At 34.2% G+C, this 26018-nt stretch overlaps 1 protein-coding gene across 2 annotated transcripts; it reads left to right on the top strand.

The window, feature by feature from the left end:
- Positions 1-4945: 4945 nt before the first annotated feature.
- On the top strand, positions 4946-23576 carry LOC109047535 (serine palmitoyltransferase 2). Of its 2 annotated transcripts, XR_006156834.1 has the most exons (13): positions 4946-5210; positions 6945-7139; positions 7880-8034; positions 8319-8467; positions 9609-9733; positions 10727-10820; positions 11623-11728; positions 11913-12132; positions 13124-13250; positions 19899-20034; positions 21002-21131; positions 22797-23399; positions 23497-23576. XR_006156834.1 is itself a non-coding variant. In XM_042742040.1 (12 exons), exons 1-12 carry the CDS (start codon positions 5088-5090, stop codon positions 22914-22916), a joined length of 1680 nt encoding a protein of 559 aa, XP_042597974.1. In that variant the 5' UTR covers positions 4946-5087; the 3' UTR covers positions 22917-23576. The 2 variants fall into 2 exon arrangements, 1 of the variants encoding a protein (XP_042597974.1); XM_042742040.1 differs by having other exon boundaries at positions 22797-23576.
- Positions 23577-26018: the final 2442 nt, after the last annotated feature.

Here is a 26018-nt window from a genome sequence, read left to right on the forward strand (position 1 = left end):
ATATATATATATATATATATATATATATATATTATATATATATATATATATATATATATATATATATATATATATGATATTGATGACATTTTATTTATGTATCTATATGTATCCATATATAACTATAAATTTACATATAAATGTAATTATCTATCTATCTAGCTATAGTTGTTTTTTAATATATCTATTACATTAAATATAAATATATTATTGCTGTCAAACGTTTAATCGTGATTAATTGCATCCAAAATAAGTTTTTGTTTACATAGTATATGTGTGTGTACTCTGTATATTTATAATGTATATATAAATTCACACCCATGCATGTATATATTTAAGAAAAATATGTTACATTTATATATTAAATATATTTATATATAATATAAATTATATGAATATTAATATTAATATATATGTAAATATTTTCAAAATATATACTGTATGAGTGTGTATTTATACGTATATACATAATAAATATACACAGTACACACACTTAATCAGATGCATTAATCACAATTAATCATTTGACAGCGCTTAATATAATATATATATATATATATATACTATATATATATATATATATATATATATTATTATATATACATTATATATACATTTAAGCCATGCTGTTTACAGTGTATAACATTTATTTGAAGTATATTTTGGCTAATATATATATATATATATATATATATATATATATTATATATATATATATTTTTTTTTTTTTTTTTGTCCATGTGGGACTACTGATATCTATTCTAACGATTTACAGTCATTAGAATAAAACAATAAAATGTACAATTTTATTTAACAATCCCATGAACTTGTTCCTCACACAAAATGAGCCTAAGATTGGCTCGGTTTTTTACTTCAGATGTACCTGACATGAGACGAGTGTATTGAAGGGTGACCTCAGTTAGATACCACTCTATGAATGACACTGCAGCTGGATTGATGAGTTATTATGGACAGTGACAGGTGATAAACCTGAATTTGTCCATATAAACGTGAGAAGTTTCAGACAGAAACCCCTTTTTAATTTCCTCATCTGCACTGCGACGTGTCTTTAAGAAAATGGCTACCTTTACTCAGTATCCTTCTCTCCCCTTCTCTCTCCCACTCACTTTCCAACTCCAATGCATTCAGAGCCAGTAGCAAACATGAATCTAAGCAGGCAGAGAGAGATATAGAACGCTGTGGTACCCCTGCCTGCCTCTGCAACCCCCCTCCCCAGAACCGCTTTATTCCCATCAGCTGCATTCCTCTTATCACTCCCTTCCAGATGCACGTCGGGCAAGAGGCTCCATAATTAGGTGGCGAGATCTCGGTCTCCGATCACTTTGGTACGTTATCAGCACTGACACCAATCTCCTTGAGTGACATTCTACCCAAACAGTTATATAAACCACAGTCCAGGATCAGTGTGTGAAAAGTCAATGCAGCAAGATGAAGTGGGGGAAAAACGAGTGTTTAGAGCTCTTAAAAGCTTGGGGCAACTGCTTTTCTACAGTTCTTTCCTTTATTGTTTCTTTTTTTTCTTAATTAAACACAGAGCGGCTTCTGTGGAAAAGAAGGGAGAGCAGAGATAAAGGGTTTGTGTATAATGTTTCTGGCAAAGTTTTCTTGGTGGGGCTGTAGAAATCCTAGTCTGCCTGGAAGGGGAGAGTTAAGATAGCATGTATGCTGAAACAGAAGAACATAAGAGAGGATTTGGATAAAACTGATTTGTGGAATGTGGGTTTGACAGCTTCGGGTAACAAAAAATAACAATCCACTCTATGCACTGTATCCGATTTCCCTAAAATCATTTTTTTTTTTATTATTTATGGTGAATTCTTTCTTTCTTTCTTTCTTTCTTTCTTTCTTTCTTTCTTTCATTTTTTTTTTTATTATTTATGGTGAATTCTTTCTTTCTTTCTTTCTTTCTTTCTTTCTTTCTTTCTTTCTTTCTTAATAAACAATCAAATAAAAACGCAAAAAAAGTTGCCTTTTTAGATAGTATATATATATATATATTATATATATATATATATATATATATATATATATGCAAACACATGCATATATATAAGAAAAATATGTTGTTTATATATTAAATATGTTTATATATAATATTAAATATAATAATATTAATTAATCTAATCTAAAATTAACTAATCTATATACAGTACATGTAAATATTTTCTAAATATATATTGTATGTGTGTATTTATATATACATAATAAATAAACACAGTACACATACATATATATTATGCAAACAAAAACTTTTATTTTGTATGTGAGTAATCGTTTGACAGCACTAATGTATATATATATATATATAGAGAGAGAGAGAGAGAGAGAGAGAGAGAGAGAACATTATTTTTACTAATTTATATTTTAAAAATAAAAATAAAATGTTATATGAGCATTATTAAACTGTTACCTGCAGCGTAATGGTTAGTTTCTGAAAAAAGTACAAATAAAGTGTCTATAAAAATAAAATGAGTGTATAAAAATAAAAAATAAATAAAATGTATAGAAAATAAAATGGGTTTTTATATATATATATACTATATATATATATAATATATATATATATATATATATATATATATATATATATATATATATATATATATATATATATATATACACACACACACACACACACACACACACACACATTTGATTTTTTTATGCATATTTTATTTTTTTACTTTTTTCAGAAACTGATCATTATGCTGCAGGTAACAGATAAAATATGCCCAAATAATATAATGTCATGTACGGAAATGCTTATCTGTTATCAAAGATCTCACTACATATTCAAGGCTGGGGGCATCAAAAGTAATAATTTCCAAAAAAAAAAGCATCTGTCGACCACTAATGTGAATATTTGAAGCACCACGTCCCACTCAATGTCAATGGTGATTACAGTTCTGCCTGTTGTTCATTGAACCTCACAGATGTTTTATCGCAGAGTAATGACTCAAGTGCATGATCCAGTTAGACTATCCCTGAGGCTTTACTGAACTTGTGCACTCATATTTTCCCTGATATTTCACTCTTCATGTCATAGCCCATGTATCACTCCTATGCAGGGGGTTAATGTCTTCTACAGTCTTGTTCTGAACAGAAAATGGCAGTTATTGTTTAATGAGTGAAGACAATACAACCTTATCTTGCTTGTGCAGCAAGAGATTGTGTTTTTATTTATCCATTTATATGTTAAGTTCAAAGTGACATTGATGTCATTTCTTAGAAAACAGAGGGAAGGGCCTTTTAAAGAATCATTTATGTCTTAAGTGTAGTTGGGAGAGGGCGTTCCCAAGCTTTTCCCTCTGCAGAAGACACAGGGTGTAGTCTGAGATGTGCAATGCGCTGATTGTGGCAAAATTCCTATACTTCCTACCTAGACAAACCGCAAGACTGGTGATGTAAGAGAGACACCAACTGGCCCACAGTGTTTACTCCACCCTATAGCAGAGTGATGTACTGTCTCAAGTTGCTTTGGATAAAACTGTATGCTTAATGTAATGTGTAAATGCAATAAAAAATGTCTCTAATTTATTTGCACTATTCATTAGTTTCTGTGTTGCACTAGTGGATTTTATTCTCGTATGAAGAACTGATTTAAAGGTGTAAAAGTCCAGTAACACAAATGTCCGTTTTCTTTAACAGTGATGTTGTTCTGTATTTGTAAATTAGTATAATTTTGTGAATTCTGTTTTCCAAAGTAAAATTCCAATATTATCAATATAATTTTGGAATAGTTGTTGGTTAAACAATACAATACAATAATAATAATAATGAAACTTTTATGCATTATGCTGCTTTTTTCCTTAATTTAATTTACTTATATTTATTTATGTATCTAATTGTTTATTTATTTATCTATCATTTAGCTTGAAAAATGCCAGGTTACATTATGACAACTTACCCCATGTAATTATGTAGTTAACTAAAAACTAAAAAAAAAAAAAGTTTCTTGAAATAAAAATATCTATATTTAACTTGATGTACTAAAAACCTACATCTAAAACTAAACTAAAATAAATAAATAAAAAATACAGAAACTGTGTATACATTTTTTTACAAACTAATAAAAATAATAATAACACAAAAAAAAAAAAAAAAACTAAAACTTCCTAACATGAAACAGAAAATAAAGAAATAAAAGCTAATGCAAAATATTGTTTAAAAATTATAAAAGGTCTAAATGAAATGAGTTTTTAATATATGCAAAGAAACTGACTTTCAAAAATAAACCTACCTTGAGAAATTAAAGATTGAAAGCATATGAAAACTAGCCCCAGACCCAGTTTTTTATTAAATTCTTTATACTAATTATATATATATATATATATATATATATATATATATATATATATATATATATATATATATATATATATATCATAATTTTATATTTAATTAATTTTAGTAATGCAGTTTAATTTATAATTATAATTGGTATTAAAATGATAATACTTACATGTAAATAAATCTATACTATAAAATAAACAGTAAACAAAAAACAAAAAAAGTTTTTACCCATTAACTTGAATTAGCCTTATGCACGGAGAAGTAGCTTGATAGTGATATTTGTAAACGTGTATGTGAAAAGAGGAAATACATGGATGCAATCGTGGATGTGTTAATCTTGTCACGTTACTCTTCCTGCTTTTGTTTGCCTGAATTTAAAACCAAGCCCAAAGGTATTATCTTAGATTGTACACATTTTATAATTGATCTGATATCATCTGCAGCTGCGAGCATCAGACAAATATTCGAGTTATGCAGGGCCAGACAGGTGAAAAACACAAAGGTGACTAGAGTTCATTTCTCCCAGCAGCAGCAGCAGAAGCGAGCGGAGGACCACGCCCTTTGCTCCACAAGCCACTCCCGATTTCTCAACTCTGCGTTCTGATTGGTGGGCGCGACTAACGGGGAGTTAATTTCCGGTATGCGGAGGCTGGAATTTCAGGTTTCTCGCTTATGGGTTTTTCGGGGTAGCGGTGACGCGCGTCGCCCTGATCACCGAATCATTTCCATCTTTTCGTCTTCATGCATTTGATTGTGTTTAGTCTTAGATAAGTATGACTGAGAGCGCGGGGAATAAAAATGAGGATTGTCACGCAGCGAATGGTGTGAAACCAGGAAGAAATGGCATGGTGAAGAACCATCATCATCACCATCATCAGTATCAAAAGCAGGACAAGGTAAGGCCAGATCATGCATTGAGATCTTTGAGTCCTGCATTGCTAATATTTAATATCTGCTTGTGCAATGTGCTTTGCACGATGAAAATAATGATGCATGGTAACACACAGCAGCTGTTCTCAATACTGTGTGTGCCAGGGTTGTGCTCCGTTAGTGCATGACATGCAGTTTCGCTGTTTATGGCATGGTCACATGTGGAAAAGAAAGTTTGACAGCCAGATGAGATGTAGACTTTCTCCTGATAATATCGTTTTATGAGCCCTGGCCATCAAAAATATGATATGGCTAATGGGATATTTCCATAAGTAAAATCTTATGCTGCATTTGCAATAATGTAAGTCAAATGCATTCAAAATAGCAAGTCAAGATATTAGTGTCTTCATAATAACTTGACTTCAGGGACTTTTAAATATAAACCAGCTTTGAGAAACTGGATAAAAATTCACTGGACAAAAAGTGTGAAAACTAGCCCTCTTCTCCATAATATAGTTATACTCCCTTGTATAGATTTATATTTTTATATATATATATATTTATGTTTTAGGTTTTAGGACAACTTTGATGAAAGGTTTTGATCCACTTCGAATGTTGATTAGTGTGTATTATAATTTATAATCTGTATGTAGTTTATATGAATATTTTCATTTACACATGGAAAGGTATATTAGTATATTTTATTTAAAGTTATAGAAAATAGATATATAGATCGATCAAAAAAGCCCTATATAGGTAATAAAATTCTACTTTTAGCCTATATTTGATTAGTCTTTATAATAATATGGGTTTTAGTAACAACGTTTTAACTTTTAATTTTAATCCCTATTTAAATTTTAGTAATATTCAAACATTTTTAATAGTAACATCATATATTTTTTATTTTTTCATTTATGTTTATAGATAAATCTATCAATGGATCGTATACTCTAAATAGGCAAATGCAGTGAGGAAGTCAAGCCAAGATCTTGATCTCATACCAGTGTCGTGTGCGGGTGATTGTAAGCAACTCATGATTCAAGTTAAAGCTCTAGGAATTCTGTCATGTGCCTCCTGTACTGTAAGTGTTTAGAGTGGGAAAATCGGTCCGCTTCATCTATTCCAAGATATTCTGTGCTTTGGTATTGTCACAGCTTCTTTGTTTATCCAACTAAACTGTCTTGTAGAGCCCTATCAGCTCTTTCAGCTTCTGCTCCGATTCACTTTCCATTGTAAAAATCGGTCAGCCACGCTTACAAATGTATATCACACACATCTAAGTTTTGAAAAGCTTTTATCACAACATAGTCTGTTTTCTGGAAGGTGCTTTCAGCCTTGCAACTGAATGCAAAGTTGTGCTGCTGTCTTGGGAAGTGGGGTCTTGGAGCTGGTTGCAGCTCACGTGGATGTCAGTGTTGCTAGAATTGGAGGTTTTTTTTTGTGGTGTGCCTGCAAATCACAGGGTTTTAAATGAACTGCTTTGACTGTTTGCTCCTGAAACTTTTGCGTAATCCTTTGGTTACCATGAGTAACAGAGTTTTTGACAATGAAATTTCAAACTGAAACTGGTTCAAGTTAATCTGACTTTTGCAGAGTGTCCATGAATAAAGCTTGCCACTGTTTCTGTACGAAACTGTTAAAGTAACCAAAAGGAATCTGTTGTTTCTGCAGATGTTTGAATTTTACACGTCTTGTAATCAGTAACCACAATGTGATATGGGACCATGACTACAGTGTTTTTAATGTGTATTGCTTTACAGGTTTACCATGCTGCATGCAATGGAGAACTTTACAGCAGGCCGTTCATCGAGTCCTTTGAGGAAACTCCCATGCTGGTTGCCGTGCTCACGTACATGGGCTACGGCATCCTCACGATCTTTGGATATCTGCGGGATTTCATGAGGGAGTGGAAAATAGAAAAATGCCACATAGCCAGAGAAAGAGAGGAGCAGAAGGTAAACATTGTCATGTGTGCATTGTGGAAAAAAGCAAACCAATACACTGCAGTTCAAAATTATTATTATAATTTTTTTTTTTTTTTTTTTTTTTTTTTTTGGTATTTTTATTTTTATTGAGAGGGATACATTTTAAAATATATTTAAATAGAAAAACCTAATTGTAATAATATTTTACAATATTACTGTTTTTATTAAATTAATGCAGCTTTGGTTAGCATAAGAGACTTCTTTCAAAAACATAAATGTTACTGATCTCAAACATTTGAACGGTACTAGGGTATTAATTTTAATGTAAAAAAGGAAATTTTTTTTATAATAAATAAAGTCGTTCATTGTAAAATTTCCTGGCAGTTTCATGTTATAAGAAACATTTTTAAAGATTAAATTATAAAAATTAGAAATTAGGTAAGCAGTTTTTAAATTATGAATGCCTGAAAAAAAATGGTGTAATTTCCATAGAGCATTATAGTAATTTATTGGTGTACGTTTGAGAGGAAGAGGTTATTTTGTCAGAGGAAGGATATTGTGCAGTTTACCGTTACTGTAAAGTACTTTAGGGCACCGAAAGGTTGAGCTTTGTTTTTTCTACACGCCTTTTATGGATGTTATTCTTCCTAAAATATTGAATCCAAGTCAACTTAGTCACCCAAATGTAAAGAGCTGTTTTCAAGTAGTGAACAAAAATATCAAGTATGTGAATCTGTTATTTTTTCTTTCTTTCTTTTTTGTTTTTCCAGGACTTTGTTTCACTTTATCAAGACTTTGAGAATTTCTACACAAGGAATTTATACATGAGGATTCGGGACAGCTGGAACAGGCCCATTTGCAGTGTTCCTGGGGCCACGTTTGACCTTGTAGAGCGCAGTTCCAATGATTACAACTGGACCTTTGAGTAAGTAGGCCGACTTGGACCTGAACAAGAAAAAAACATCACGTCTTTGACTGTTTTACCTCCCAAGATGAGAGTTTTATTAATCTAATGATTATAATATCAAGGTCACTTTCAAGCCAGTGTACAATAAGCTTTCAAAAGGAAGGCTGCTAGTGAAACGACTTGATTATAACCTGAAATATGAGGTTACCGAGGTTACATGAGACTTACAATCCATTCTAGGGTCGTCAAGGATTAGTTTTGGCTCAAAAGAAATCTTACGCAAGTGTATTGTGCTCTTTCAGGTACACTGGGCGAGTGGTGAAGGATGTGATAAACCTTGGCTCGTATAATTATCTGGGCTTTGCAGAGAACACAGGCGCCTGTGCCACAGCTGCTGGAGAGGTGACGGTGAAATTTGGGGTGGGCGTGGCCAGCACTAGACAGGAAATGGGTGAGCGCTTATGAGGACATTTTTGGGAAATATTTGGATGTAAATGTCTATAAGGCATATTTAAGCATTTAACATTGGCATGCAACTCATTCCATGTACCATTTAGCATTTTGTGTTTAAAATTGTGATACGCAGGATAGTGGAATGTAAAAATGTATACATTTTAAATTTATACGTTTTCAACTTTTCTGAGAGAATTTGACCAGGTAAACTGTGTAACAGCTGAAGCTAAGCATGCTAATTAAAGTATTTTGGCTAGATGTTAGATAATATTAGAAAAATATTGGGAAAGCTGTCAGGCCGTCTCCAACATTGGCAGCATATTTTTGAATGAAAAAAAAGTTTTGCAGTGAAACTGAATTGTGACACATCTTTTCTTTTGTATTGCGAGTCCTACATCCAAGTATAATAGATTATCGAAAAACAAGAAAAATTTAGGGCGGGAGCAGGGTTGCCAGGTTTTCACAACAAAACCCATCCAATTGCTATTCAGAACTAGCCCAAAACTAGTCCAATTGCGTTTTTGGGTGCTCCCATGGTAAAAATTGTTTTCCAGGGGGTAAAATACAAGTTTTTTTTGTAGGAGTTCTTCTAGTAAAATTTGCATTCCAGAGGATTAATATCAAGTTCTTGGGGTCACTTTAACCTGTGGACATGAAAAACAGTAAACATACTCCACAAGAAAACTGTGGACTTGGCAACACTGGGCGGGAGGCTTGGTTTTGTCTAATGCTTGTTGATTAGGTTTAGGCAGATCAGTTGAATACTAGCTTCCTGTTGATTGTAAGAAAGGGGCAGGTTTTAAGTGGACTAAACAAATGGAGAAGATGGATGAAAGAAATGAAAGTAGTCTGTCGTTTTCACTGAATGGTTCAGTTATGACATTTCGATTAAGATTTGTTTTAAAAGTGAAACATATACCATGAATGAATTGTTTACCAAATTATCAATTATATGCATTTAGAAAACAGACTGAATTTTCATTTCATGCTGTCTTTGAATCTAGTTATTTTATGGGCTTATGTGGGAGCTTTCTAGGATTTTACTTTCGAAATAAACACAGGTGTTGTTTCTATAGCTACTGTTTAGAGTAAGTCAGTGTTTGCATGCATTAGCTGATTTATTTGTGTGATTTGCTTAGGCAACCTCGACAAGCATGAAGAGTTGGAGAAACTGGCGGCGTCATTCCTGGGAGTGGAGTCGGCTATGGCTTTCGGCATGGGGTTTGCAACCAACTCCATGAACATTCCTGCGTTAGCTGGCAAGGTTTGAAGCACTAGACCGTTGAGTTTCCTCACTATCTCTCTCCTGCTTTGCCAGCTCCTCTGTCCCTATCTCTTGCTGTGATGAACCACCCAGGCAACTCCTAAAATTCATAGGAGTGTCAGCACAGGCGGATCCCGCCTTGACCTGTCAGTGCTTGTTTAATTAATACATAAGTTTCTGGTGTGTGAATGTTTTCCTTTGTTGGTTTAAGCACACTGGGTGGATATGTCATATTTTATCACCAGTGCAGAGGGAGGAGATAACTGTAATGGTACAGATAGACCACCGGTTCCAACTCAAACAGTTTGTGTAGCTCACACAATGGAATGCACTTGATAAGGCATAACTGAATCGCCACAGGAAACTTGCGCTTAGCTGCAAGTGCACCACAGAGATTTCCCAACCTCAGTTCCTGTTGCAGGCCTAGTGATTTGGCACTAAAATGCCTGACTTTCCAGATTTGCATGACCGAAACTCATTTCAAAGGATGTGTGTTATTGCGAAAGTCACGCATTACAAAAGCGGAGACAAAAGAAACGGCAAAAAAAGCTTTCACTCACATTTTTAAAAGGCATCATTTTAAAAGCTAATAAAAAAATGTATACATTTTTATATATACTACTATTCAAATAATGTAGTCAGAAAGGAGGTACTTTTATTAAGCAAGGAAGCATTACATTTTGTATTTCAGTTTCAAATAAATCCTGTTCTTTTGGACTTTTTGTCAATCAAAAAAATCATACATATAAAAACTATCATGGTTTCCACAAAAATATTAAGCATCACAACTGTTTTCAACTGTGATAATAATAAGAAATGTTACTTGAGCACCAAATCAGCATATTAGAATGATTTCTGAAGGATCTGTCAAAATGAAGAATGGAGTAATCGCTGCTTTAGGAATAAATGACATTTTAAAATATTTAACAATTATTTTTGATTACATAAATGCATTTTCTTACAGTGACCTGACACGGTTTGTTCTGTTTGCAGGGATGTCTGATTCTCAGTGACGAGTTGAACCATGCCTCTCTGGTACTGGGAGCCCGGCTGTCCGGCTCCACCATCCGGGTCTTTAAACACAATAGTGAGTTTACACTGACAGGCACATATCTTATCTTATCATATCATCACCATATCTGTATGTCTTAACACTCTCAGTCCTTGTTCACAGATGTTAACAGCACAAAGGTAAAGAATGAACATTTGGTGCAGCTCCAGTGCACACAAAGCATGATGCTGCAACTGCTTGAGTGGAAGATTGACAGACCTTGACCCATGTTAAAATCTTAAAGCTGAGGTCCTGAATTTGACCTATTTGTATTCAGGATTGTTTTTTGGACTTGTTTCTGAATGCCATTTCAGTTAATGTCCAGTCAAACACCATGAATACAAATTTTATCACTGGAAAGGTCAGCTCTCCATCACATTTCAGCTGTATTATTCTAAATGAATCATTTAAATTGGCAATTTGGACAGATGACTGTCAGTGATTAATAAATGAGCTTGTAAATTGATAAAGTAACTTAAGGTGAATAGGTAATGGTCCTTGAAACCCTTGAGTCAGATTGGGGGAACTTCAGCAGCACTCTGATTGCTTATTACTGAAGTGCTTAAAGCAGTTCTTTTACTGACACTTTGTATTGAATTTATGTGCTGTGGTTCCTTAAATCATGACCAAGGACACAGGTAACATTTTACTACACTATGACCCCAGAATACCACAGAGTTTTCATATGGCTGATGAATAAAATACCAATTCATCAGTAGCTTATGTCACCAATATCATGCCATTTAATCTCTATTTTTTTTTTATGAATAAAGTCTTACACAAATAAAAAGTCTTTGGGTCAAATTAATTTTAATTAATTTTATTTGCTTAAATGCAGATATGCAGAGCCTTGAGAAGTTGCTCAGAGACGCTATTGCTCATGGTCAGCCTAGAACACATCGACCCTGGAAGAAAATCCTCATTCTTGTGGAGGGCATCTACAGGTGATTAAACTCTTTTGTTTACCTCAAATTTATTTCATTATTGCAATTGTGCATTCTGTACTGCTGTGACTTTCTCAAGTGTGGAACATGTTATCACGTACATTCTTGACAGTTTAACGATCAAATGAATTGTCATACTCACACATTTCAAAGTTTAATGTACTCTTACCTGTTATTTACTCAGTATGGAGGGCTCCATTATACGGCTGCCAGAAGTTATAGCCCTGAAAAAGAAGTACAAGGCCTATCTTTATCTGGATGAGGCTCACAGTATCGGGGCATTAGGACCCAACGGTCGAGGGGTGGTGGAGTATTTTGGATTGGACCCCAAAGATGTAGATGTCATGATGGGCACCTTCACAAAGAGCTTCGGTGCTGCTGGTGGATACATAGGAGGGAGGAAGGTATAACGTTCAAGTGCCAATTTATACATTTTACGAATAGCAAAGTCCACACAATAATTTGTTATATACTCTCTTTAAGTTTTTATTTACAAATATGCACTTTTTTTTTTTTTTTTTACTTTTTTTTTACTTTTTTTTTTATACATTAAAGCAAATTATAAACAATGAACTAAACATACTTTGACAGCAGCAGTGACACAAAAAAAGAGAAATAATAATACAAATAAGTAAGAAGAATTGAAAGAAGACACATACAACATTGTCAAATAATACAACAGGGAATAAATCAAGATTCCTTACTGATCAGTTCATTTTTAATGTGCCAGATACATAGTAACAGGTGTCGACCTTTATATAAAAATGTCCAGTTTCAGTTGGAGTTTTTTTTTTTTTTTTAATGTGTTAGGATCACCAAGACTGCATTTATTAAAAATGTCTAAAAATACAGTAAAAAAAACTATATATTTTTATAATGTGATTCAATGTGTGACATTATTTTTGTAAAAAAACATACAAGTCTTTTCTGTCACTTTTGATCAATTTAATGCATCCTTGCTGAAGATATTTATTTATATATGTATTTATATATTAGTGCTGTCAAATGATAAATTGCGATTAATTGCATCCAAAATAAAAAGTTTTTGTTTGCATGTTATATGTGTGTTCTGTATATATTTATGTATATATATATATATATATATATATATATATATATATATATATATATATATATATATGCACACACATACAGTATGTATTTTGAAAATATTTACGTCTACATTTATATTCATATATTTTTTTATACATTTTTTATATATAAACAAAAAAATTTTCTGAAACACATTACACAAAACACATTATGTAAACAAACTTTTATTTTGGATGTGATTAATAATTTGACGTTTGATTTTTGATTTTTTTTACATACTAAATTTTGAATGATAGTTTATAATTTCCTTACAGGAAACATTTTTCGCTTTTTATGCTTTAGGATTTAATAGACTACCTACGAACTCACTCTCACAGTGCAATTTATGCCACCTCTATGTCGCTTCCTGTCGTGGAGCAAATCATCACTTCTATGAAGTGCATTATGGGGAAGGATGGAACAACAATAGGTGAGTTTTACTTTATTTTACCTACTTTATTTTTCTTTGTATTTTTTTTATATTTACAGAATCGGAGGCACCCAAACATATTATCATTTACTTGCCCTCATGCTGTTCCAAAACCATGTTATTTTATTTCATCCATAGAAGTCAAAGGAAGAAATATTGAATAATATAGTGGCTGTTTTCTCCTAATGAGTGTGAACCAAAGCTTTTAAGCTTTGAAAGGGAAAAAAGGTTTTTCACATGACTTGTGTACACGTCTTATAAAGCCATACAATAGCTTTTTGTGATGAAGAGATAAATTATGCAATCACATGTGTTTGGAATGACATGAGAGCAAGTAAACAGACAGAATTTACATTTTTTTTAAGCAAGTAAATAGTCAACTGTGTTTTGTTGAGTGCACCACAAGGTGGCAGGGTTGACCCAAAAATAGATAATCAACTTGCAAGAACGTACTATGGATGGTCTTCAGCATTTTGAAGCTGCTTTACATTACAAGTGTACACTTATTTACCTGCCAGATCTTTTTTTTTAATCAAGGTGCCATTCTAGAACTTGCATATTGCAGCAGATAATTCAGGTGGCATAGATATAGATCAAGATGCCAAACATTTCAAACAAGAATGCTGTGTCACGAAGTCACGAGATGAAGGTGTTAGTCAAAATCAACCAATGTGTGTGTGTGTGTGTGTGTGTGTGTGTGTGTGTGTGTGTGTGCGTGTGGTTTTTTTTTTTTTTTTTTCATCTGGCAATCAGTCGTACAGTAAACACAGTCACGTCTTCCTCCAGCTGTTATTTCCTGTTCTCATGTGCACATCATTCACTGAAAAGCATCCCTTTACTTTGTCAATTCCATTGTTCTTGTCTTTGCTTTATTGGCTGTTTTTATTTCACTGTGAAAATACAATCTTTATGTTTGTTTGCTCTGTGTGCTCTGGATTAACTTGGCCCAGAAATTGAAATAAGTGTTTCTCAAGGATCACTTTGAAGTGGAACGAAGGGGAAAAAAAAAGATCTGTCGATGTGAGATTTTTCTTCATACAATTTCCCAGCGCTCATGAAATGAGACTGATTAGTTCAACAGCTGTACACAGACTCCGTCCAGGTAAAATATTTAGCTCAGAGTTTAAACCTCAGAAATGTGTTAACAATTACCCATGTAACTAGTGTGATCTGGCCCTTTGGTTAGACCCACCGAACTGCCTGTTTTCCCCCTGCCACTCAATCAACGCTGGCAGCTACAACAAACAGGCTCTACCGGACCGCCGGGTCCAGGTGAAGTGCTCAATATGACTAATATGAGTATTACTTTGCTTGGCTAAGGGCTATTTTCATCTCCTTACAAAGACTTATTGTTTCCATCATCCTTAAATATGTCTCCTGAGAACATTTTGCTGTCTCCCAGAGACTTTTTTCTCTTCTCCTTCACCTGCTAATAGACTTCCTGACTTTCACCAGCATCTCACACTGATGCAAAAAAGATCTAAACTCTTGACCTATGATGTAAGAAGATCCAGCTCTGGTTTGGTGTTAATAAGGTGCTTTTTTAATATAATTATTTATATTTTCAAGACAAAATGCAATTAATTATAGAGAGATGATGTTTTTTTCTTTTCAGGATTTCAGTCTCTCCCCAACCAATCAAGAACAGACTAATGACTAAAAAGTTATGATCATTACAAATTGTATATAAAAATAAGAACATATAAATATAGCATTAATATATATTTCCGTTATTTTAAATTAGTGCATTTGACTAATTTTGGATTTTTTGGGGGGGATTTTAAACCAAAAACCAGTCATTCATATAATATTCTTCACATGCACACAAATTCAGTATTTATCCAGAACTACAAAGAATTGCTGTGCAAAAGTATTTGAGTGCATTTAGGGCTTTTAGATGCACGCAGTAATAACAGGTTACTGATTAACCGATGACATTTATGTAGATTAACTGATATTGGAGCATCTTAGAGTGAGAACAAAGGTGGACCTGAACAATCAGAGTGTTTGTCTGCAATTGGATTTGTTGGGGGTTGATGCACAAAGAAAACTAATCAAGCAAAGGTCAACTGGGAGACATCCTGTGTATCCTCATGGGATACATTCATTTCATTTCTGTTGTGGCAAAACAAAGATTTCAATCCCACTTTTCTTGCTTATGCAATATTAAATGATTTCAATAGTTCTTGAAGGCAATTTGACACCTACTTTCATTTGCCAAGTTTGCTTTGGATGTTCACTGTACTTGGATAATTTTAGTCAGTGTAGCCGATTTCATCATCAGGATGACTATTATGTAGAGTTTGTTTTATTTCATTGAGTGGCATGTTTTCATTTCATTGAGTGGCTTGTTTGCATTTCTTCTCCATGCACACTGCAAAAAATATATTTTCTAGTTATTCCATATTTTCCACTTTAAATATCTTAGAATCCTTTAAACAAGATCAGTTTAGCTGAGAAGCAACACTGTGTACAATATTAAGACTTTTTTTTTGAGAGTGTATCCTTAATACAATTGTATTCTATTTAATTGCACTGGGAGATATAACTAGGTATAAACAAGTTAAAAACAAGTGAAAAGGTCTGTCAGTGCAGTAAGACAAAAACACTTATATTCCAAATACAGTCTATTAAAACAACTCTTAAAATTACTTGAAGCAACAGTGCATAAAATGTTATCTTGTTTTAAGGATCTTTAGACATTTTTACTGGAAAACAAGGCAATTAAAAACTCAAGTTATATACATATATAACAACTCTTAAAATTACTTGAATATATATATATATATATATTTTTTTTTTTTTTTTTTTTTTTTTTCAGTTCAATGAGGTTTGTCCTGGACTGGCCTACATTTTCAATTCATTTATTGTTTCTGAATACAGATGCAGATGCTTTCACAGTCTAGTGGTTTCACAGTCCGACGTGTCCTTGCAGCCTGAAGGGAAATAAAGTTTTCTTTTGATCAGATCTGGCTTTTAAACCATCCAAAACTGCTGGCGTCCCCACACAAACAAGCAGATAAGAAATATTCCTGGCCTTGCTCGTTCTCTGGGGAAAATGAGCAAAAAAATTGAGAATTCGAAAGATTTTGCCTCGTAAATCACAGTAGTTACTCAAGCTGGCATTTTTATCTTTCTGTGGTGTGTCTCATTGTTAAGCCTGGTTACTTCTCTGTACACACAGGCAGACTTGACAAACACTGGACATTCATCTTTGTCTCGAGGTGTTGACTTGCTCTGTGAGAGAGGGCAGATACACATGTTTAAGGTGTAAGAATGTGTTTACCCACACCCCCGTTAGAGCAGGGTAATGGATTGTTATTCCAGATGTTGTACTGTAATGTGCTTCTGTTTCTTTGACACTTCCATTGTTGTGCAGACCTACTCTAGCATCCATCAATGACTAGAGCTGCAACATCTAATTGTTACCCGAAAGTGGATTTCACTATTGATTTATAGACATTAGTCAGGGTAGCATCATATTTAATTTTTGACAGAAATTAAAATGAGGCTGTGAGGGATAGCGTTACAGTGGATTGTACTGTTGTTTAATAAAATAACATGTGAATTATTTGGCGTTGGACTTTAAATGTAGCTTTTAAATAAATGTATGTATTTATGTATGAATTCAAATGTGATTGAAATCCTGCATGTAAAGCAAGTAATTATATTTTTAAGAACAATGACTTTTATAGTATATGCATTACTGTTTAAAAGTTTGGTGTCTGTAAGACTTCTTTTTTTTTTTCATGTTTATGAAAGAAGTTTCTTAAACTCACCAATGCTGCATTTATTTGATCAAAAGTACAGTAAAAACAGTTATATTAAAACATACTGTTATCTATTTTATTGTCAATTTAAATCTATTTCTGTGAACGCAAAGCTGAATTTTCAGCACACATTACTCCATTCTGTTTTTGTCTTGCTGGTGTTCTGACCGGGACACGGCATGACAGTATGTTAAGGGGTGTAACATTTCCGTCACACGCTTGAGGCATTCGGCCAATCACAATGCACTGGATAGCTGGCCAATCAAAGCACACCTCACTTTTCAAAACTATGAGATTTGTAAAAATCGACGCGTTTCAGTAGGCGGGGCATAGAGGAGAAACAATAATGTACAGTATGTGGAAAATAATGTGTATTTTGACCCTTAAACCACATAAACACATTTTATTACACCAAATACACAAAATAATGTTCCTTTTAGCAACATCATATGACCCTTTTAAATATGGGATGATTCCATATTATACAGAACCCTATTTAAAATGCAAAAGAGAGTTGTCTCGCGGGCCCCCTAATGTTGGACTGCAGCCCATGTTGCCTATTAGGATAATGCGGCCCTGCCTTTGATTAATTTAATGTGTCCCTGCTAAATACAAGTTTTGTGGATGACTGTGAAATGAATCAACCCATAAACGGGTATAAAATCCCCCGTTCACTTTTTACATTGACTTGGACTTCGGCATCAGGACAGCTGCTAGCTAGTGAGCGCCTTTGCAGCCCATGGATGATTGAGGCCACAGATTTGAGCCTGGAAGGAGCTGCTTTGCTTCCTGTTGCCCTTCTCCAGAGAGGTCCTCGTAAGGGGCGCAGAGGCTTTCGGCAAGTCAGCCGCCCTCAACTCCCGGTGCTTTTACTTATCTCCTCCCTTCAGATGAAAAGGAAGTGAGGAGGAACTGGCGTTTCAAAAAAGGGAAACAGTCCCCACATCTGGAAGCTCTTTTGGTCCCTTTCGCTGCCTCTCTCGCTCCAGATCCTCCAGCTTCGGGTCTGGAAGAAGTTAGCGGGGGTGTGGCGTTGTGAAACTAGCTGTTGAAAAGGTACCCCAGAAAGATTTACTTTGGAGACTCATGCTCCACCTCGGTGCTCTCGCCCTCCCCCAAGGCCCTACGGCCCTGGCTCGCTATCTCAGTGGCCCAATGTTGGGCAGCTTGAACTTCCGTTAATGCCTATTGCTTTCAGATGCTCATTTTCATAGAGTTGTTCACCTGAGCTGTTAGCGTAGCCGATCAATTCTCTGTAGCCGTTCATTAGAACCTTAACTGGACCTTAATTGTTAGTGTGGTCAAACATATTAGCTTTGATTGCAATATTTAAAATGGTTTATAAAATAATGTGTTTGAATTGGATTTATGAGACTCTAACAGCTGCATGATTTACATGCTTTGGAAAGTGCATCCGTGTTTTCTTGCCCATACAATGATGGTCAGTGTTGTTCAGTGTACCTTTGGATCCCAATGACTTACATTGTATGGACAAAAAGAGTTGAAACATTCTTCAAAATGTCTTCTTTGATGTCCCACAGAAGAAAGTAAGTCATACAGGTTTGGAACGACAAGAGGGTGACTAAATGATGACAGAATTTAAATTTTGGGTGAACCAGGTAGTACTAAAAGATTTGATCTGAACATTTAGAGAAGCACTGCCATAGTTTGTAGTGCTACTTTAGTTGGACAAGGAACCGAAATCACCAGAAATGTAACTGGGCTTCCAGTGTGTTTAACGTTACACATTGGCCAGGCTTAATTTCCTTAACACAGAGCAGCTGACCCGGTCATGACTCGTGGAACCTGCTTTATCTGTCAGTGGCCAATTTACATAGGGGGATTGAGGAAGGAGTCCAGTTTCACAGCCAGTCAAGTCTCCTTTCACAAGGGCTCATCTGATGGAACCTCAATAGCCCCGTCATACAGACCAGGCTGAATTGTTCAACCTTGGGATCCCTTCTTTCTTTTATGACCCTTGTTTTGCAAAACCCCTAAAAATAAGAATATTACAAGGCCAGACAAAATGTTAAGTCATAACAGTACAGCAACTTTTCAAGACCTTGTAGTTTTGTCACCCTGCAGGCATGACAAGTATGACAATTACTAGATTTTTGGCATCTGGATGACACCGGGGTGAGACATTATCACAGGGCAGGAAATTCCTCTGTTCTAGCTGTTAGCATGCGTGGAATGTTTGACGAAGCAGAACCAAGGCTTTCAGAAACATAAGACCTTTAGCGTGGCTCACGGATCACTGCGGTGGATTGAGTGTTTTAAGAGCTCCATTGACGTGGATCGCTAAGCAGTCCTCCCCCAGGGAACATACATCCCGCTTAAAGAGGGAGCTGCTGAAAAATCAAGACACTAATTTTCCTGTTTTTGTCAGGATTATTGGAACCATGATTGTTTGCAGTATTATTCTCATTGCTGTATTCTCCTTCCGCACCAATCACACAGTGGATTGTTGCAGGCTTCTGTAACCTGCAGCACCAGGGTTTTGTTTAGCCAGCTAATTAAAATCTTTCTGCCATTAGACATCAAGCTTTGATGGATCTGATACTTTTTTTCTGTGTACGAAGGGCATGTGCCTTGGTGATATGATGGGGGAAAGTTAAAATGTGGTATAAAATCAGCAGGTATTAAATATCTCTTCTTGAACAGTTTTTAGATCTACCGATCATGAAGGTTTAAGTGTAAAGTTTATAGCTAAGGTGGTCGACTTTTCTAGTATCTGAAGAAATGAGTTTTGTGGCTTGGGGAATTTTAATTGTCTGATCGCATGAAAGGCTGTGGAAAAAGATGCAGAGTGCCAGATGACAGAATCCCTTTTTTTTTCCTGAAAACTTGATGGTTTGGGTGTGTTTCTTGGTTTCAGGCCGTTCACGTATCCAGCGGTTGGCTGAAAACACAGTCTATTTCCGTAGGAGACTGCGGGAGATGGGATTCATCATCTATGGCAACAATGACTCACCTGTGGTACCCATGATGCTCTACATGCCTGCCAAAATCGGGTTAGTATTTTTTTTCTCTCTCTCTCTTTTAAATCTCTCAGTATACTCATGCATGCTAATATCCTACATATTAAAGAAGTAGTTCACACAACCCCCCCCCCCCCCCCCCCCCCCCCCAAAAAAAAACACATTCTGGTACTTCTGGTGATAAATGAGAAATTGTAAATAATTTCTGACTCCATGTTTTCCTAAAATGAAAGTACATATTACGTAGTGACACCTGTCAAGCTCTAAAATTCTCATAAATAATGCTCAAATGTTTGTAATATGTCTGTACAGCTTATTCACTATACTGCAAGTGTTTCAAAGCCTCATGATACCTCGATATGCAGCTCTGAAAATCAAATTAAATGTATGATTTGACTTGAGGCAATGATTTGAATTTAAGTCTGTTCCTCAGATTTCCAAAGTTAAAAAATAAAGTGCACAAGTCATATGCACTGTTTTGATAATACTTTATTCATCCTTTTCAGCATTCTTTCTTTGTGTTCCAGTGTTATTTTAGTATTATTTATATACTATTATAGCATTTATTAATATTTTGAATTGGCTTATGTTTTTATATTTTCAGTTTTCATTTTAATTTTTAATGTGCACTTTTTAGACTATTCCTAAGATCCTTTTTTAATTTTGCAACTCACAATTATAAGAGCATTTAAGCATTAATGGTGTCTCTGATTTACATTTCTGTAGCAAAAACAACATTTAATTTTAAGTACATTTTAGTATTTTCTTTGATTTTGTCATTTAAATTTTTTTTACAAATATTTCTCATAGCTCTAATTAAATTTGATTTCAGTTTTAGTTTCAGTAACTTGGTTTTAGTTTCAAAACCTTGGTTTCAGTTATTTGCCAGGACGACAATAAAAATTTTTTGGATGTTTTTTTTTTTTTTTTAAAGCTTAGTTTGGAAAGAACTTCTTAAATGTTTTCATGAAAATTGATGAGGTTTTGTTTGTGTTTCCAGGGCATTTGGACGGGAGATGTTGAAGAGAAACATTGGAGTAGTGGTGGTGGGCTTCCCAGCCACGCCGATCATAGAGTCCAGAGCCCGCTTCTGTATCTCTGCGGCCCACACCAAGGAAATGCTGGACAGGGTAACTACTCGTTTTCTTGCCACAGCGAGTACATCCAATCATTTAGATCACTTCAAAGCAGCATTGTACCCTTTTTACTAGGCTTTGTTTCTCATGCCATAAATTTTTGTGTTTACAATAGAATATGTTGACTTAGTGGAAAAAAACTATGAGCCTTCATGATGTTAAAGAAGTACATGAAGTACAGAGCCCCATAGGGTGAGTTTTGTTGAAATGTGCTTTACATTTCAAGAAGGAAGACTTTCAACAGGAATTAGACCAGAAACGTCTGTCGTCTCTGTACGTCAAGTTCAAACCCCTGTCCATCAATCTTCTGAAATATAGTACTTCAAACTTGATACAACTTTTATGTTTGAAAATAATCACTGTCTAAAGAATTCCAGGCTCCTCCTCAAGCTGTCCTGCGCTATAAATTAATGCAGGTCTCGACTGAGGCCGCCGTTGAGGGGTTTACATAAGCAGCGCCTGCCACAGGGGTCTGCACTGGCAGCAGATCAAAGAGCATCTTAATCTGCCTCCCCAAGGACACTTTGATTTAACGATGGTGAAAAGCACACCGGCCATCAGCCCCCCTCCCCGTGCTTAAGAAAACACTGTGCACTTTGATGGGACCAGTTATCACGTCAACACATTTTTCAGTGTCCTTCTGACATGTTTTCTTGCATTTCTTCCATTGCTAAATAGCTGAGATAGTGCATAACAAAAGTTTAAAGGTTTTAGGGCTGGACAGTTTCAAGAAAAAATTATATCACCAATTATGTCACCTTTTGATGATTATTTAGTGTATATCTTTAATTATTCTGTTCTATTCTATTCATTGTCTTTCTGAAATATTTTCTTGCGTTTCTTCCAGGATGACTAAGATTGTACAAAGTGCATAAGAAAAGTGTTTAGAGCTGTTTAATGGAACAATATATCACTGTATTTTTATTGCTTTTTGGTATATATATATATATATATATATATCTTATATATATATATATATATATATATATATATATACACACACACACACACACACACACACACACATATTTTGTTAATAATATTGACATATTTTCTAGCATTTCTTCCACTGATGAATGACTAAGATTGTACAAAGTACATAACAAAAATACGAAGATTTTTGGGCTGGAAAAAAATGTTATTATTAATATTCAATATTAATATTAAAATTCAATTGTTTTATTTATATGCACAAAAATAACTGTATTTATCAACATATTTGGCTGAAACATTGAAATATGTGAAAGATGTCAAGCTGAGACTTTTAAGTGATGATTCAAATGATAAATTGAATCAAAGTTTGAATCAGTTCATCGAACATACCAAATCTAAGCAGCTTTTTACAAAGTTGCTCTATTAATCATGAATGTATCGTGAATATAGAATATATCGGTCCGCCCTAGTACATATAGACTTAAATGTCTTTGAAATTTAACAAGATTCCTTTATAATTGACATTTTGTGCGTTTCATGGTAACTTGAACTAGAAATCTGTATGGAATCAATTGCAGTATAAATAATGCAACTAGCATTGCCATGACTATATTATATCAAACTTCTAAAGTTCTGCATGGTAGGTGGCAGCTGCTTCTCAGCATTAGCATGTTATGACTTACATGTGTAACCATGAAAGTAATGGAGCATGATGATTGTTTTCAGGCGCTGGATGTGATCAGTGAAGTAGGCGATCTTCTGCAGTTGAAGTATTCGCGGCACAAAGTTCTTCCCTCATTGGACCGGCCCTTTGACGAGACCACATATGAGGAGAACGAAGAGTGACATACTTCCTATCCGAACCAAATGTGCACTGCTCATCTTCTGCTCTCCAAAAGGAAGCAGCGAACCACTTAATAAATATAACTTTTTTTTAAACTTAGGTATATCATCTTTATTTTAACACATGAAGCTCTGAACAACAACAAAACACTGATGCTTTTAGAAAAAAAAAGCTTTTTGTCTGTCCCCAGTTTCCTCTACTGCATTTGTCACCTCAGTTTTGTTTTGACGTGAGGTTTAGGGTCTGTTTTTAACTCGTTGTGGCATTCGTTTAGGGAAATTAATACTTTGATTTTTCTCTGCCAGCCACAGGACGCTTTGAGCCGCTTGTGTACTTGCTAAAGCCATATGTCACTGCAGCCTTCAAAACCGTTTTTGTGTACAAAAACCTTTGAGACATTTTTTTTTTTTTTTCTGTAGTAAGTGAGAACAGACTGGCAGCGAACCCATAATTCTGAGGATCCTGACCTATGAAAGGAATTAAAGGTTCTTCTTATTGCATTGTCAGTACATTCACTGTGTTACCTATATCAAACTCCAAAACCTCCACAACTTGGCTCTCTGATTGTTGTTGTTTCCACAGATTTTGACTTGTGGCCAGCTCTGGTGTCTTGCTTCAGATATTTATTTTTACATCGAGATACAAATCGCGGAGGGCGATGTTGGTTATGTCTGAGGGAAGTCTAGGTAGAAACAAGCATATTTATCAAATTTTCACCTCTGAGGGAACTTGGATGCTGATTATATGCATTATCTCCAAAGCTGCAGTGCAAGTTGTGCGTTATGATTGCAAAACCTTGTAGAAACTTTACATTTGAAAAGGATGTATGAATGTATTGAAGGAATTTTCACCCAAAAATTAAAATGTGGTGAAAGTTTACTTGCCTTCAGGCCATCCAAGATGTAGATGAGTTGGTTTCTTCATCAAAAATTGAGGATGCCACTTGCTCACCAATGGATCCTCTGCAGTGAATGAGAGTTCAAACAGCTGATAAAAATATCACAAGTAATCCATATGACATTAAGACATTAATTGATGGTCTGGAGTCATGTTTATTACTTGTGGATTATTGTGATGTATTTAGCAGCTATTTGGATTCTCATTCTGACGGCACCCATTCACTCAGAGGATACGTTGATAAGCAAGTGATGTAATGCTAAATTTATCCAGATCTGTTCTGATGAAGAAACAAACTCATCTACATTTTGGATGGCCTGAGGGTGAGTACATTTTAATTTTTCTTTACATGCTACTATTTTAATAGTGACTTATTAGCGTATGATTGCAATGCCATGAATAACTAATAAGTTTGCTCTCTTGCAAGAGTTTTCATTGTGTAGTTGTATAATCTTTCCTCAATGTTGATGAATGTTACAGTTCATTGTCTTATGATTTCCAACGTCTTTAAAACACTTTTCAGCCTTCATGAAAGGAGATTTGTGTTATGTATATGTTTCTTTAATGTACATATTTATTTATTATTTATGTTTCATATCTTTTATTGTTTGGAGAAGTGTACTTTAATCATCAACGGCAGCTCCAGATATCCTCATATATGCACATGCATGATGTGCATGCTCTCAGTGCACATACTACTGATGAGTATTTTTATATCATTATAATATTCCCAGCAAAGCATGTGGGATGTAATCACTGAATCTGCTGGTTTATGATGCTTTAAAGGTGCAGAAATGTACACTCTTTGTTCTGTTTTGTGGCTTCTGTTGCTTTGGTTTTGTGGGGTAGTACATTCTCCCATGTATCTTTTACAACATCAAAATCCAGGGATATTTCTTTTTAACCATTTTTTAAACTTGTGTTCCTTTATATGCAACCAGAAGAGAAACTACACATATTAAGATGTTTAAAAAATGCAAAAGATGGAAACAATCATATATTTTTTTCTTGATAATATAAAAACTGACATTTAAGAAAGATTAATCCAATTATAAAGACTTCTTTTTCAGATAAAACACAAGCTTTACCAGTACATTCACTGTATGTGTTCTAATATGACTTGGATTTTGCTGCCTGTAGTGCATACTGTTTTTAAGACCTACTTTTGAATCAAAGTACACTGTGGGCTTCTTCAGTTCAGGAGCTGTTCCACTCTAAGGAAATTAAATGACTGTAACTAAATGTATTATTAAGGTCTTTTGTGTTCTTTTCTCACTTTATATTTTGCAATTTTCTATACTGTCCCGACTCGCTTCACAATTAAAATTATATTGCTAATCCAGTTGCTGCTCGATTACAAATGTGATAGTTCTGAATTAATGCCTCAGAGGACTTCATAGAAATTACCACATTAGAGGAAACATATTGTACATATTAAGCTTCTTGGAACTGATTGTTGGCAAATCCTCCATTTATACAATTCACAAAATAAATATATTTTATATTATTTATTTTTAAAAATGAATAAAAAAAAATTAAAAAGTAATAAATTTGAAAATAGTCTTTTATAAAAATGTATATATATAAATGGTTGGTAACATTATTATTTGTTTATTTTAAGCTAGATTTATTTGTTCACAAATGTATAAAAAAAACAGTAATGTTTATGGTTTATTATATTTTCACAATGGTATAAACACAAACAAAAAAAATTGTTGTTATGTGAAAACCATGATCTTTTTTTTTCCAGGATATTTTTAAATGATCACAGAATTTATTGTATTCACTTAATGCGTCCTTGCTAAATAAATGTATTTAATTGGATTTTAAAATCAATTTAATGCATCCTTGCTGAATAAAACTGTTAATTAATTATTATTTTTTATTTTTTCGAAATAATCTTACTGACACTAAAAATTTGAACGGTAGTGTAGCATCTAAACGAAACAATAAATATACATATTTTATTTTTTTTTATTTTTTCTAAATATTTTTACTGTAGTTTAGAATTTGAACGGAACAATAAATATACATACATATATATATAATATGGACTAAACATAATGCCTTAAATAAGCCAAAACGTTTCTCTTCAGTTGGTCTCATGAAGATATTATACACCACGCAGCTCCAGCTTTCATGCTTCAGTCATTCATTAATTCATTCATTCATTCATTCAGTCAGTCAGTGGGGTGTATGAACCCCTC

Source organism: Cyprinus carpio, chromosome B17 (genome assembly GCF_018340385.1).
Source record: "Cyprinus carpio isolate SPL01 chromosome B17, ASM1834038v1, whole genome shotgun sequence".
NCBI classification, from domain to species: domain Eukaryota; kingdom Metazoa; phylum Chordata; class Actinopteri; order Cypriniformes; family Cyprinidae; genus Cyprinus; species Cyprinus carpio.

What these genes read in the sequence shown, in the direction of transcription:
- LOC109047535 (XM_042742040.1), top strand. Translation starts at nt 5,088, where the DNA reads ATGACTGAGAGCGCGGGGAATAAAAATGAGGATTGTCACGCAGCGAAT. An exon ending in TTCCTGCGTTAGCTGGCAAG is followed by an intron (nt 9,734 to 10,726) that starts GTTTGAAGCACT and finishes TTCTGTTTGCAG; the next exon opens with GGATGTCTGATTCTCAGTGA. An exon ending in GATACATAGGAGGGAGGAAG is followed by an intron (nt 12,133 to 13,123) that starts GTATAACGTTCA and finishes TTTATGCTTTAG; the next exon opens with GATTTAATAGACTACCTACG.